Source organism: Magnolia sinica, chromosome 8 (assembly GCF_029962835.1).
Source record: "Magnolia sinica isolate HGM2019 chromosome 8, MsV1, whole genome shotgun sequence".
Lineage (NCBI taxonomy): Eukaryota > Viridiplantae > Streptophyta > Magnoliopsida > Magnoliales > Magnoliaceae > Magnolia > Magnolia sinica.
Window position 1 is genome coordinate 78244636 of NC_080580.1, and position 15967 is coordinate 78260602.

Sequence of the window (15967 nt, forward strand, 5' to 3'; positions counted from 1 at the left end):
AGTTTTAGAAAGTTTTGAAGTTTTACTCAATGTTTGATTTCTAGAGAGTCACTATTTGCTGGAAATTTGAAGGTTGCTACAGGTGAGGATTCTACTTTGTGATCAACTAAAATACTGTTTGGATCTGTTGTTTGAAGGCTGATGTTAGCAACTTTGTATTTTAAGATTTATGGGGAGTTGTCTGTGGTCTCTTGTTTTTTGGGAATGATTGTTGCTGTTTTGAAGAATGTTTCTGGATGACTGGTTTGGTTGAAGACTTGAAGGAAATAGTGTTTAGAGCTTTCTATTGGTACTCTTTTTTTTTTTGGTTTTGTTTTGTTTATGTTCGATTCTGACTTCATGATGGGATTATGTCCATTCAAGCACAGAATTTGATTCAACCTTGTATTAATATTATTCATGTGGCTCATACTTTTGTTTTTGTCATTGTTCAATTATAGATTCACATGCAAATTTGGTTTTTTTGTGTTCTACTCCTTGGGCTTTACTGACTTGAATTATTTATATGTTTCAATTGCCACTTGCAGTTGGGGGTCTTTTAAATGCTACGTTTGGAAATGCGACAGAATTGATAATATCTATACACGCATTGAAGACTGGAATGATACGCGTTGTTCAACAGTCACTCTTAGGGTCGATTTTATCAAATATGTTGCTGGTGCTTGGATGTGCTTTATTCAGCGGCGGGCTTGTTTTCTGTAAGAAGGAACAGGTTTTCAACAAGGTGCTCAAAAGTTCTATATATAGTAGATTTCTTGTTTTTGGTGTCCGTCCTGTTGCAGGCAATGAATCTTAGAATGGGTAATTGATGTGTGGGCAGGCGTCTGCTGCAGTGAGCTCAGGATTGCTGTTGATGGCAGTCATGTGCCTACTGTTTCCTGCGGTCCTCCACTCCACGAACACTGAGTTGCATTTTGGGAAGTCAGAGTTGGCCCTTTCAAGGTTTAGCAGCTGCGTTATGCTCGTGGCATATGCCTCCTATCTCATTTTTCAATTTAAGAGTCCAAAGAATCCTTATGAACCCATTGACGAGGTTGGTCTTGTTAAGGATACTTTCCGCAAAAACATATATTGATTGATATATATATATATATATATATATCTGCTAAAACCAACCAATGTTGTGTTTTGTTGATCTGATTTAAATGTAGGCTAGAAATTTGTAAGGACTTTGTTTGTTATTATTATTTTTGGATCTCTCATTCCCAAATTTAGATGTAGGGCCAACAGCTTTGGTCATGGTTTGCTCCCCACATACACGAGTTCGAGTCCCTCCCTATGGATTACCCGATGCACGTGGATGGTGGGTGATTGTGTGCATCTGCAGGGAATAATCTCGTCTTAAAGGGGCGGGTACACCCTGTCATCATCAACAAATTTAGATGTAGGGCCTGTTTGGATTTGGGCAAAGTTCTGTTGCGACTAGCAATTCGTGGCATGCTGTGAAGGCTAGCTGTCATGGACATGCTGTTTCTGACTAGTTGTTCCATTCCTTGTTTGCCAACACTCGGATCATGGATGGGACAGATTGTGCACATGTGGGTAAATTAAAATTTGCTGGCAACACACTTTCACATGTGCATGTGCACATTTGACATGGTGCTTCAAGGTTGATGGTGGCACATATGCATGTGCAATGCTTGGACGGCTGCAGATGTGGCACATTGAAACATGTCAAGCATGTGCATTGTGCATAGATAAATATGATCCTCGTGTGCACCAAAACTATGAAGTGTCATTTACAAATAGTTCTACCTCTTCACTATAGACATCAAATCCATGCTCTAACAGTCACGTATCCATGACCACTTGTGCATTGGTTCCCATGCACAAGGGGCTTGGGGGGTTGAAAAACCATGGACATGTATGGCTCTCCATTACTACTAGTTGGGACACAACTTTGCCCAAATCCAAACAGCCCTATAGTTTAATCATATTATTCTTTGTGTGTATCCAAGAATGTGGCCATGGACAGTAGTATGTTACTTGGAAGTTTGTCTTTTCGGTTGCTTCACTACATTTCTATGATATTATGCTCAATTAAGTCCTCTAAATAATAGCATGACTGTGCATCAATCTCCATAATTAGTACTTTTCAGCTCAGCACGCATAGTTAAAAAGGCATTAAGATTAGTCCTACAATTAGGGGTGGCAATTGTTGGACCTGGACAGGTTCCATTCCCAATTTTTGAAGGTGGCAGGCCTATCCAGCCTGGCCTCTCCAAATTGGTCATTTGCTTAGCTTGGGCCAACCTGTTGCTAGCCCTACTTCGATTCATACATCGACCTATTCTCTTTCTCCAAAGCGACCATAGCTGCTCTGATCTTTTTAGCTGATCATACAAGCCCACTTAGGCAGTGATGGTCTTTTGAAGAGTTAAAAGTTAGAAGATCTTGCATTTTTGGGCAGACTTTTTGTTCTTTTGGAACTACAGTTGTTTTCCACTGATCCAGTGGTTAATATCCTGCATATTTGTTTGGAAACAGAGCCAGTAATGGTTGACACTTCTGGCTCAATTATGGCTTTATTTGATGCTTGAATTTAAATGTTTGGCATCAAGTATACAGGAAGTTTTGCAAGGAAGCTTTAGAAACTCATTTTAGTCTAGATAGATCTATATTGGGGATCTAAACACAAAATTTGATTGGGGTCGATGAGTTGAAGCAGAATGGACCCCATTTTGGAGGAAAAAAAGTTGGAAAAAGGGGTAAATCATCATCATCATCATTGTTATTGTTTTTGTATTCTTTGTTATATTGCAAATCATGCTTGATTAATGTTCAATTAGGCATTATCGGTAAAATTTTCAGTGGGTCAAGCCGACAAACAACAATCTTACTAAGATTGGTCTGATACACCATTGAATACATGTTAAACACATGGAAACGATAGATTCTGTTCTTTTACATTTTCTCCTATTTTCCCAATAAATTTTCGTTTTTTTTGGGCCCAAAAAAATAAATAAATAAATACAAGTTTGTATGGGTCCATACACGTCAGATATGGTCCATTACCCCTATATCATGTTGTTTTTCTGCCCGCCCAATACCCTACCCTCATATTCAGAACCTTGGCAGTAGGACTATTGAAGTCATGGTTTTTTTTTTTTTGTTTTTGTTTTTGTTTTTGTTTTGTTTTGAAGCATCTCTATCTTTATATCCTGAAAGATTAGGCCATTATGTACAAAGACTAGATCTATGGTTTGTACTGGTTTAGTTTTGAACTTTAGTAGTGTTCTAGTGAGAGATTCATTTTCATTGAACCGAAATATAATAACTAAAGAACCCAATATTCTTGGGAAACTGTGAATTCTGGGCTTATCAGCTGCAAGCCATGAAATGTTTGATTGAGCATGTCATCACCTAGGTTTCATGACAATGTACTTGTAGGTAATTTTTAATCTTATTATACAATGAAGATTATTGCAAAGATAGTTTAGCATGTTCAATGGATTGCTAACTGATGTGTGATCTTAGGGGGGAAGTCTGACTGATGATGGTGATGATGATGAAGTTCCTGAGATCTCTAAATGGGAAGCCATCACCTGGCTTGCAATTATAACTGTTTGGATTTCATTCCTCTCAGGGTACCTCGTTGATGCCATAGAGGTAACCTTCTCCTTCTTGAATCTTTGTTTCCATTTTTTCTTAAGTTATCTTCTCCTTGATTGCCTAGCTTAATTCCATACCTATCTATTCTATCATTTGTTCCCATACTTTGGGAGACCAATCCGTTATCTTGTTCAGTAATGGTTCCATGTTATAACAAATCTATGCGGTTATTTGTCACAATTTCAATATTAGGACCAACATCTTCCAAAAAGCAAAACTTATTGGTCGACTTTTTCTGGATGTAGCTATTTGTAATTGTTAATAGGTCACTTTAGCATTTATGCTATTTTGATTTGATACTTCAATGACTCATGGTTCTGAATGTCGTTATTGGTCGGCGTATTGGCGCGGTGGAAAAATGATACGATACGGCGTCGCGTATTGGTACCTAGACCGTATCTATTTGTATTAGTCAAAATACTTTTTTAAAAGCAAAAAAATATTGAAAAATAGAAAAAAATAGAGATCCAAGAATTTATCATTTTTGTTGTTGTATTTTGACCATGTATTCAATGGTGTATCAAACCATTATTTGATGACAATGTTGTCTGTCGATTTGAATTGTTGAAGGTCAACTAAATGGGCCCTAATTTAACACAAATCACGCATGATTTGGTGAACAATGGCTCATTACATTGAAATACAACAAAAAGAAGATGAAAATATAAAAAGAAAGTGAATGTTTATCATTCTTTCCGATTTTTCCCATAATGGTCCACTTCGCTTTGATTTGTCGAATCCCATTCAAATCATTTGTTTGATCCCAAAATAAGTCTAGATCTAGCTTAAAATAAGTTTTGAAGCTTCTTCCATGGTTTAAATGAAAAAAAAGAAGTAGAGAAGACGTGAAATTTTGAAGGGGGAAAAAAAAAAAAAAATAAAATCAAAATTGGGCTTTTAAAGGCATATCTGCATGTATCGGCCCTGTATTGGTGCCGATACGCCCTGTATCAGTCAATACAGGCCAATACAGGTTGATTTTTTCGTATTGGACCGATACGATCCCGTATCACATATTGGATCGCGCCGATACAGATACGATACAGCCGTATCGGCCATACGATACCGATATTCATATCCATGATGACTCCAAAGAATGCGAAACAACTACTATTTCGGAGCTCAGGGCTGTTAAAACTCTGGACCCAGTTGGATGGGCCGGATTTTGAACATCCTGGGATGGTTTATGGATTTGGGCTTATTCCAAAATTTTATTTTGCTAGGCCCGTGTTCAGCCCATTGACAGCCCTGCCTATCTTGCTGGAAACTATGGTTAAAATGGTCAAAAAAGAGTTTTTTCCCCCTTTCTATAGAAGTGTTTTGGCTCCAAAGTTGGTTCTGACATTAGAAATTGCTGATTCTATGTAGTTGTATGTCTTTTCTCCCTTGTAAAGACCAATACATTATTACCATAAAAGCATTCACTGAAGCAACCATGCATGATCATTCGGCTGATTCCCGGCATTAAAACTGGACTGTTTATTTCTTGCAATCGAATGCTTCATTTTGCATCTTTTCTCAAGAAAAGGTACATGACAAAAAGAAGCATTTGTGTGGTGTTCATACATCTTTTCTATTGGATTGATCTTATTGGTTGCTATTTGGTTCATCATTACATGATTTTTCTGGCTTGGATTGTTACACAGGGGGCTTCTCTTGCATGGAAAATGCCAGTTGCATTCATTAGTGTGATCCTGCTTCCGATTGTAGGGAATGCTGCAGAACATGCAAGTGCTATCATGTTTGCCATGAAAGACAAGCTTGTAAGCATTTCTATGGCTGTTTTATTTATTTATTTATTTATTTTTTCAATGCTTGTGTTCTATTGTTTTTTATTCACTCAACTGAATTTCTTGCTTAGGACATCTCTTTGGGAGTTGCAATTGGGTCATCAACACAAATATCAATGTTCGGGGTAGGCATTCAACATTTATTGCAAATAAGTTTTTGTGTTTGCTATCAACACAAATGCATTAATCTCTCTAAGCTTAAGTATGTTAGGCCTTTTTGCATTATGTTCATAGTAAAGTGAGCTATTGAAAACTGTTTTGAATCACTTTAAACCATGCTATCCAAAAAAAAGTTACATAATGGCAGGTACCATTACACGTTATGGGAAAATTGCCCATAATGGTCCGTTATAGTTAAAAATAGGGTTATGGCCAACAGTAACAACGGTGGCCGAACCTTACTTTTAACAATTATCTTTTGTGGATGAGTCATGCAGCATATGTGTGTGTGGTATATATTCAAAATCTCTGATACTTTGATCCTTCGAATAGTGTTTCAAATAGCGCTTTTAGCGTAGCTAAATAACATAAATCGCTACAGGGGGTGTCATAGTGTACGCTACAACTACGTAGCATGTAGCGTATGCTAAAGTGTATTTTTTATTTTATTTTGGAAAGTGATGAGAACATTTATTTATTTATTTTTATTAGTTTTGGTTGTTAAAAAAATGGTGTAAAACTCATATTATAAATAATTAAATGTAAAGTTAAAACCAGAACTTTCTCTTGCTTTCACTTAAAGTTGGTGGGAAACTCACATGCTTAAAAAACTAACTTAAAAGGAAAAGAGTTTCAAAAGAGGGTTTTAAAAAACCCCTCTTTGTATAGATGACATCACTTGTTTATTCAGTGCCCTTTTGCTAGAGAATCGTGGGCGTCGATTGGGTTTCGCCAGGTTCTATGGATAAATTTCTTTTGAGTTGGCATGGTGGGTGTTATAAGGAAGATTGGGAGGAAAATTTGGCATCTTTCTCTTTTAGTAGGTCTATGGGTTTTATGGTTCAAGAGGAATGATCAATGTTTTTGGAATCGTAAGAGGGAGGCAAAGAAGCCTTTTGTAGAACAAAATTTCATGTGGTGAAATGGCGCAATCAGCTAAGATCCTTTCCTTTTGTAGGATTGATGGAAAGTTTTTTTTTTTTGTCCTCTTGTATATATGCACCTTCGACCCTCTTCGAATAAAATTATCAATTAAAAAAGAAGAAGAAGATGACATATATGTTGTACTTAATACTCTTAGCCTGTGGGATTTTTATTTCTTTTCATACTTGTGAGTTGTGATTCGTAGTTTCAATTAGGCATTATTAATTAAAGTGATTAGATTAAAAAAAAGTGGTTTGCTTAGAAAGTTGTTGATGTGATAATTATTTGATTTGATTAATGACTTTATATGTGGATTGGCTTTTGATAAATGATAATTAATAACTTGTTTGAATATGATTATATTCGAAAAAATGAATCATCTTTTATGCATTTTTATATTGTTTGTTCTTTTCTTAATATTTGATGCAGGACAGAATGATCTAACCTAATATGATGCCATGAAATTAAAAGATGTTAACAAGAGCAATGAAACGATAAAATAAAGCTAATTTACCATAAATTCATAAATTTCATATTCATCACATGTCCAAATTCAAGCCTACGACAGTCCCACAATGCGAATCTTATAAATAATCAATTAACTAGGATGTATAGGAGATAGAATGATGCAGGGACATGTCATGACCTAATCCTAAATGCATGTATAATCAGGTTAAAGAATATTCAAATAAATACACCAATTAACTAACCATTTCCAATCAAAGGGATCAGGTAAATCTCAACACAAAGATGAGATTATTCCATTAGGATCATGCCCCTTAGCATAAGATCACATAAATAGTAAAAAGGGAGGACCTAGGGATATGAGGATATCCCAGATCTAGCATAAGTTAGTTCAAGGTCAAGTTTGGATCTGATCCTACTGAAACCATGTCCCTTTTCCTTTCAAACTAGAAATGGGGTATCCAGAGAGGAACGAAAAGGGTGAAGAACGAGGGGTTCGAGATGAAGAAAGTATGGGTCCTTTTATCGTTAAACGAAAAGAAGGAAGATGATTCTTACATTTTCCTGCACCTCGAAGATATAGAAAGAAGGAAACCTGAAATCGAGGTGTAATCCTCAACACCCAAGGGCCAATCCTGAAACCCCAATCTCTTGAATAAAGAGGAAGAAAATAGACGAATTTCTATTCATTCAATAATAATGAAAATAATATTTCTCATAATATATATAAGCTATGGAAAAAGTAAAAGTGCACTAAAGCCTCTGGAAATAAGAAAAATAACAAAAAGACGAAAAATAAAGAAAGTTGCAATAAAGCCCCTGAAACAAGAAAAATAACAAAAAAGTCTAAAATTAAAACACCCGTGTAGTAGGGTGTGAAATCTGACCCATGGATCTATGGTCGGGGTGAACACCCATGTGGTAGGGTGTGAAATCCGACACATGGATCTATGGTCGGGGTGCGGTCATTCCCTTCCTGCACTCGTAGCGCGTCAGAAAGTGGGTCCAATGGACCCATCGTCCATCCACATCAACTCATCTGCTCTGGTACTCTGTCGGCGATGCCTCCTCCTCTGGTACACTCTAAAGTGTGCACCACTAATGTCCGCATCATAGAACCCCCATCCTAGCATTTGGTTAAATTTGAATTCAATGGAAATCATGTGTCTTGTACGAGTTTTGACGTATTAGGGCTATTTAAAGGCTAGGGAATGTAGGAAAAGGGGTTTGGGGTATCTATGCTAAGAGGAATTAGGGTTGAGGTTTTGGGAGGTTTCAGGTTAGGATTTCAGATTTGGGTTTAAGGGATATAGGATTTAGGGTTTCTAGAATTGGGAATATGGGTTTCAGGTTATATGAATTAGGGATTTATGATTTGGTCAAGGGATTTTTAGATTTTGGGGATTGGATATCTAGGTTTTTGATAATAAAGGGGTTGAGAAGTAGGATTTTGAAAATCAGGGTTTGTGGATTAGGGTTTGGTTGAGTAGGGATTGGAATGGGTTAAGGTTTGATTGAATGTGGGTTCTAGGGAGACAAAAGAAAAATCAGAGAGAGATTGGGGAAAGTAGAGAAAGAGAAAAGAAAAGAGGAGGATAATACCTTGATGAGAAGAGAGAAAAGTAGAAAATATAGCTAGGGAATTGCTCATCGTGGCTTCGCACCAGCAATCCAATCACAAGATGAAATTCTGCTCAATCTCAAAGCAAAAGGAGAGAAATCTCGTTCATTCATAACATGCGTAATGGCTAGGGGGGACGTTCAACCCTTTATATTATCAGAAAGGATCTTTTACAAAAAGCCGCTCTCAGTTAAGATTCTCAGCATAAAGATGCTTAATAAATTAAAAGTTGTTCCTAACTCCCTAATCTCAACACAATATACCAAAAATAATGAAACATGTAAATAAACTAAACAACTAAATTATTTTATGGCTCATAAGGGTTCACGATCAAGATGTCTGATGATGATGATCCAACGGTCCGATCATCATGTCCACTTGATCCAATGGTCCGATGTGTCTATCAAGCTCCAATATACAACCCACGTGCATCTTTCTATTGTGTGGTCTTCAAAAATCCATAAATATGAACGTGGGGTCCTCAACGTTGTTAGGAATGTGAATTGGACCAGGCGGGTCCCATGTAATGGTTGTCTAGCCATAAGGAGCCTGGCTCAACCCTCCTATGGTACGGTGCTCAGATGTTCTCATCAATTCCCCTCGTCTTAGGAGATTTTGCTTATGGCGAAATAAAGCTACGGTGACACTCGAGAAAATCTAGGTCTTGTCGCTGAAGCTCTGCCTCTGTGATCCACGTACTGTTTGACTTTAGTTTGCCTTTGCACTTGACGAGGTACTCTCGGTAACCTCTATATTGTATGGAAACAACTCGCTCATCCCAGATATCCTTTATCTTTTCTTCCTTATAAGGTGTGTATGGAAAAAGAGGTAGATGCTGGGAAGAATAGTCGGGTATAGGCCAAGGGTCATAGGACAGGTCTGGAGGGATATAATCAAGATCAAGATGATGGTCTGAATAAAGGCTGGTAGATGTAGATTTTGGACCCTTAAAAGACACAAGATCTTCCACATTGAATGTAGATTTAATACCCATGTTAGGTAGAATATCTACAACATATGCATCGTGTCCCAAATTATTCAGTATCTTATAGGGTTTTACACTATGGGCTTGTAGTTTTTTAATGGTCCCTTGTGGATACTGTTCAGGCCTTATATGAACCATCACATAGTCACCTACTTGAAACTTTCTGAACTTGTGATGAGAGTCATCACATATCTTGTATGTTTCATTGCTCATGTTAATCCGTTTTCTAATTTCAACATGCGAATCATGGATATCATATGTAAATGCATCTGTGGACTCTGACGACCTATGTGAGACTAATGTGGGAATAAGATCTATAGGCTTCCTAGGCTCATCTACTTGCCTTTCCAGATTCGCTTCCTCTGCGGGACTCATTTAATCATGAGGAAGGTTTAGTAGAGTTAACCTGGGGACAAGATATAGGGCATGTTGAATGTTCGGCACGGGTGTAAACTCATCTGGTATGTCCTCTGGGATAACATCACTAGACTCCCCCAATATCGGACTCACCTCAGGTGGTGATGTTACACTACCTTCGAGTGTAAACTCAGGTGGCATTTCCATACTAACCTTAGATATGACCTCACTTGCCACGTGGGCATACACTGTCAAATCAACTTTAGTCTCCCTTTCAAACTCTTTGGCATTTATTATAGGGAGAGACTCAAGTTAGAATGTTTTCATATCTTTAGGATCACGTTTCTTGACGTCCTCCCTTTTCGGAGTGCTTTTGGGCGGGAGAGGTTTTAACTTTATCTTCTTACCTTTATGCATAAATGAACATGTATTCAAGCGACCGAATATTGTCACATCGTGATCGTACAACTAGGGTCTGCCCAAAATGATGTGGCCTATATCCATAGGCAAAATATTACACCACAAAGTGTTCTTTAAGGAACCAAACTGGATAGGAATGAGACAACGCTGACAAACCAAAATCGAAAATGCATCAACCCATGAGACTCGATAGGGTTGAAGGTGAGGGACGACTATCAAACCTAAGTGATCCACAATGCTAGTAGAGATCACATTGGTGCAACTGCCACTATCAATGATCACCTTACATTTCTTGTCACCACACTTGGCATAAGTGTGAAAAATTGAATTCCTGCGCCAATCATCACTTTCTATAGTCTGACCTAGGGCGCGTCTAATGACCGCAAGTGGTGCTATCTCAACTCATTCAACTTCACTTCCCACTTGAGATTGACCATCTTTCCCATTATCGGGGTTTGCCTTGAGGGAAACTTCCAATTGGTTCATATGAGTGTCAATCTCATTCCTGATGATTGCCAGTTGGTTACCAGTGGCTCTACTTTGAGCCTCGATGGCCGCAAGGCGGTTATTGATGACATTGAGAGCTTCGACAAGCTGTTTTGAATTCATTATGGGGGGTAGACCAAAGCCACGCACAATGCGAGTGGGCATAAACCGGGGATATAAAAGGAAACTTAGGAATTAAAGACTCTAAATGCAATGTGATAAGAATGTGAAGACTACTAACCCTAAACATGGCAATATGAAAACCTAAACTAGATGCAACATGAAAATCATATGCTAAACCTAGTCTCCGATACTAAAATTTGATGCAAGACGGAATGATCTAAGCTACCTAATATGATGCCACGAAATTAAAAGACAATTTAACTAGAGCAATGGAATGATAAAATAAAGCTAATTTACCATAAATTCAGAAATTTCAGATTCATCATATGTCCAAATTCAAGCCTATGACAGTCCTGCAATGTGAATCTCATAAACTACTAATTAACCAGGACCTATGGGAGATAGAACCCCCATCTTAACATAGGGTTAAATCTGAATTCAATGGAAATCATGCGTTTTGTAAGAGTCGTGTTAGGGCTGTTTAAAGGCTAGGGAATATCGGAAACGGGGTTTGAGGTATCTAGGCTTAGAGGAATTAGGGTTTGTAAAATTAGGGTTGAGGTTTTGTGAGGTTTCGGATTAGGATTTCAGATTTTGGGGATTGGATATTTGGGGTTTTAATAATCAAGGGGTGGAGAATTAAGATTTTGAAAATGAGGGTTTATGGATTAGGGTTTGGTTGAGTAGGGATTTGGATGGGTTAAGGTTTGATTGAATGTGGGTTCTAGGGAGACAAAAGAAAATATAAAGAAGAGAGATTGGGGAAAGTAGAGAAAGAGAAAAGAAAAGAGAAGAATGAAGATAATGCCTTGATGAGAAGAGAGAGTATAAAAGATAACTGGGGAATCTGTTGGTGTATCAGGGTTATGGGAAATGATGTTCAGAGAGCACCACATAGATGAGGTCAAGGTTTGAGTAATGGTATTGGCTGGTGTATTAGTCTATATGGGGCCCCAATAGGCCGATACAGCCTTGTAATGCCCAATTTTTTATTTTTATTTGGAAAAATATCAAAAAAAATATATTGGCAAATTTCTAAAAATTGAGAAGATTCCAGATATGTAATTCTTTTTTGAGTTTTCGACACGTATTTGATGGTGTAAGGGGCCAGTGTTTGGTAAGAATGTTGTCTTTTGGGTAATTTCAGCCTGACCTTCTGAAAGTCAGCCAAATACACCCTAATTGAACACAAATCAAGCATGATTTAGTGGATTAGTGCCTGTTACATATAAATAGAACTAAAAGAAATGATGGAAACCTTATTTTCTAAAATGGTCCACTCCGCTTAATCAAATCCCACTCAAATCTTGTGTTTTGACTTTTGATCTTCAGAATAGGAGTGGATCTAGTTTAAAATTAGTTTCTAAGTCTCCATGGTTGTAAGAAAGAAAGAAGTGGAAAAATGAGAGTTGAAAAAATATATATATTTTTTCCAAAATAGGGCCTTCATCGCCATATCGACTTGTAATGGCCGAATTGGCTCCATAATTGTGCTGATGCAGGGTGCACCGCATGACGGGGTTGACTGATACAGTTACGTAATGCTGATATGGCTGTAACGCAATTTAAATGCTTTTCAAAACCATTGATGATGTTGCTAAAAAAATGTAGTTTGAACTATGGCTCCATTTCTTTTCTTGTAAGGAAGCTCGAAAACTGTTATTCAAAGCCTTCAATATGAGAACCATCAAGTGTTTGGTTGAAAAGTTAGTCTTGGTTATCAATTGTAGGACTTGGGAGTTTTAAGATGTTACAGTAATAAGCAGTTCTGGGAAGCATGGGATGTTCAGCTTCAAGCTTGCAATTTCTATTGTTCGTGATATTTTGTATTTACAGTTGTCTATTATCATTTCCTTCTCTCATTCTTTCTACTAACCTCTCTCAATCTCTCGTGCGACTTTTATTTCTGCAGATTCCCTTCTGCGTAATTGTAGGGTGGGTCATGGGATGTCCGATGGACTTGAATTTTCAACTTTTTGAGACAGCTACGCTTTTTATAACTGTGTTGGTTGTTGCCTTCATATTACAGGTTTGTCTTACGAGTGATAAGAGGAAATCTTCTTTATTATCATTTTTAAAGAAACTGGAATGATAATTAGCCACTTCTCAACACCCCCAAAGTGAATTCATGTTATTATGAATGTTTAACAAAGGGCTTGAGTCTCCTCAAATGTAGCACTGATGACCTTTCAGATTGTGGGTCCTATTGTGGGTGAAACATATCTCTAAAATTACAATGATCAAGCAATCCTATCCACTCAATTAATGTCTATCAATGGATGGTTATAAAAAGTAGTTTGAGGGCAGGGAAAAGAAAAAGAAAATCAGATGGTTAATGTTAACTTTCAGTGCAGTTTTTTGGTTGTGCTCCATCCACAGCTGGTCAACAATTCAAACGGTCTCAATTACCTTACAACATTTTTTAAAACGGTGCAAAACTAACAAAAGAGTCTTACCCATTTGACAAATATTCCTTGTTAGAGTTTGAATGTGCAAGCTAGATGTTCAGCTAGTCATTACCATTATGATATGGGTTTCTTCTTTGGCCCCGTAGCAGACTGTTACGGAACCGCTACAGATCAATTTTTCCATAATGGCCGTTATGACCCTGTAACATGTAAAGATGACCACCGTTACCATTATGTAACTGTTTTGGAATACCTTGCTGTTTAGGTGTTTATTTGCATAAGCTGGCAAGGTGGCCCCCACCAAAAAAAAAAAAAGAAGAAGAAGAAGAAAAGAAGAAGAAGAAGCTCATCTCATTTTGGTTATTCGTAATTATGCATTAGAGATGTTGTATTGTTGGTAAGGATTAAAAACAATTTTTTGGTAACCAAAAATCATTATCTCTAACAAAAATAGGTAGATTATTAAATGCAAACGTTTTCACCAGCCTCCACAGTGATGTGTTAGGGATATCCATTTGAACCATTTTGCATCCCATCCCTGGTTTAGCCACGACCCAATAATCACGGTGATCCATACCTTTGGCAGGCCATGAGGGCAGAACATTTGAGAGGGGACGCCCACCCTTGATTTTCATAGAAGGTCCACTGTTGTGTATGCCATTCTATCAATTCATATTATACAACTGCACCAGATGATGGCGCGCATAAAAATTCACATAATTCTGAAACTTGAATGGGGCGACTGTAAATCAATGGTGGGTGTCCCCCTACTAACTGTCCTACTCGTGTGTGTTCCACTATGGTCCGAGTAGCTGTAATCAACGAATGACAGTGGGGCCCACGGCAATCTTTTGGACTATAATTATAGTGAAAACATTTGCACCGGGTAATATCCCATATAATAAGTATTGTTAACTAAAATAAGACGCTCATTTTTTAACCGTCTGACTCCAAAACAATTAAATTCCAAAATCCTTCCAGTTTGGTTGATGTAGAAGGGGGAAGGGGATTTGAGGACATGTTGGAAGGGAGGAGATTTGAGAAAAAATGTTGTGTGAGGGAGAAAATGATTCCCCAACTTATAATGAACATGCATCTCTCTCTCTCTCTCTCTCTCTCACACACACACACACACACACACACAAATTTGTTTTATCTTTTAAGATGGAAGATTGCAAATACCTTCTGCATTGTGTTGTTTTTCATGTTCTTGTTGTTTTATTGCAGGAGGGAACTTCTAACTATTTTAAGGGCCTAATGCTCATATTCTGCTATCTGATAGTCGCCGCCAGTTTCTTTGTACATGTTGATCCTTCTGCTGTCCGTAAGTTATCCTCATTTACAGAAACTCTGCTCCCACCCATTATATAATTCGAAATATTTTCTCACTATGAAAAATATCTTTTCCATTGGATTCTCTTTCTGACTACTTGCAACGTTCGCTGATACTGCATGGTTTTGCAGAAGATAAGCCTAACTGATCTTAAGCAAGAAGTGAAAAAGGTTTACAAGTGCATGAGCTGAGCACAAGAGCATGGAGCCCATGGTTTTCAAAAATGGTTACGCAACAGCCTTAAAGTAACGGTAATGGTGTGTACCATTATGCGTTACAGGCCTATAATGACTGTTACAGCCCTGTAACTGTAATGGCCATTATAGCCCTGTAACGGTCTGTTACAGGCTGTGACATTTTTTTTAACAGTAACAACACTGTTACCGTTATTGAATACCTTGATGGAGCCTACTGTATAGTTTCTTTTCTTTCTTTTTTTTGGAAGGCGGCTATATTTTGGAAGAGATGGCTAGCTATATAGTAGGACAGCTTGTTTGGGTAAGTGGGGGTGATTTGGATATATGGGGATTGGTAATGTAAGAAGGCGGTGAAACTCATGTAAGAATTTGATTCCTCTTATTGTTATTCTTTTTTAGCTCTCTTTCATTTAAGGGCCTGTTTGGGAGCGTTTGGAAACTTTGGAAGAAGAAAACGGTTTCTATTTCCGAGGATTCCATGTCGGTTTTCCATGTCCATGATTTTGGTCTCTCTATCCATATGTAGAAGCATGCCGTCTTTTGTGTCTGATGGTCCCATTTGGACGCGGCTTTTGCAAATGGGGTTTTTGAATTGACCCGCCAAAAATCACTTACCGCAAAGTGGGCTTTTTAGCCACTGATTTCAGTGAGTGAGGTATCAAACAAGGTTTGCCAAAGTGCATCCAAACCCAGGTGCTAAACTGAGATTTGGCTCAAAATGGCGGTCGAGGGTGCGTCCAAACGGGCCCTAAAGATGGTGCCTTTATATTTCTGAGAGTGGCATCACCTGCCTTTGGTTAGGTGCTAGTGGGCCCCACACATCACCTCATATATCAATTAATAACCAAAGAATCTGGTCACATACATTGAATAAAGGAAAATGATCAAAGTGCAAACATTTTCACCACAACTGTAGTGCAAACCTGTGTGCCCCACCATAATGTGCGGTTGGTATTCACTCCAACCGTCATGTATGAAGTCTATGTTTGGCCATGGGCCTAAAGTTCATCCCAATCCATGACTCCAGTGGGCCACACCATAAGAAAACACTTGTGTGGCCCACCCAAGTCATGGATTGACTTAATTT

General features: G+C 37.9%; 1 protein-coding gene across 5 annotated transcripts in view; it reads left to right on the forward strand.

Moving 5' to 3' along the window:
* LOC131253473 (vacuolar cation/proton exchanger 3-like) overlaps nt 1-15289 on the forward strand; it is a 35310-nt gene extending 20021 nt beyond the window's left edge. For 4 of the 5 annotated variants that reach the window (XM_058254472.1, XM_058254473.1, XM_058254474.1 and 1 more), the window contains 8 exons: nt 528-724; nt 821-1033; nt 3478-3609; nt 5259-5375; nt 5474-5527; nt 12855-12971; nt 14578-14674; nt 14815-15289. In XM_058254472.1, coding sequence (XP_058110455.1) covers nt 528-724; nt 821-1033; nt 3478-3609; nt 5259-5375; nt 5474-5527; nt 12855-12971; nt 14578-14674; nt 14815-14831 — 944 coding nt within the window. In that variant the 3' untranslated portion in view covers nt 14832-15289. The remainder of the gene's footprint in view (nt 1-527; nt 725-820; nt 1034-3477; nt 3610-5258; nt 5376-5473; nt 5528-12854; nt 12972-14577; nt 14675-14814) is intronic. The other variant, XM_058254475.1, reaches the window with a different exon arrangement.
* The last annotated feature ends 678 nt before the right edge of the window (nt 15290-15967 follow it).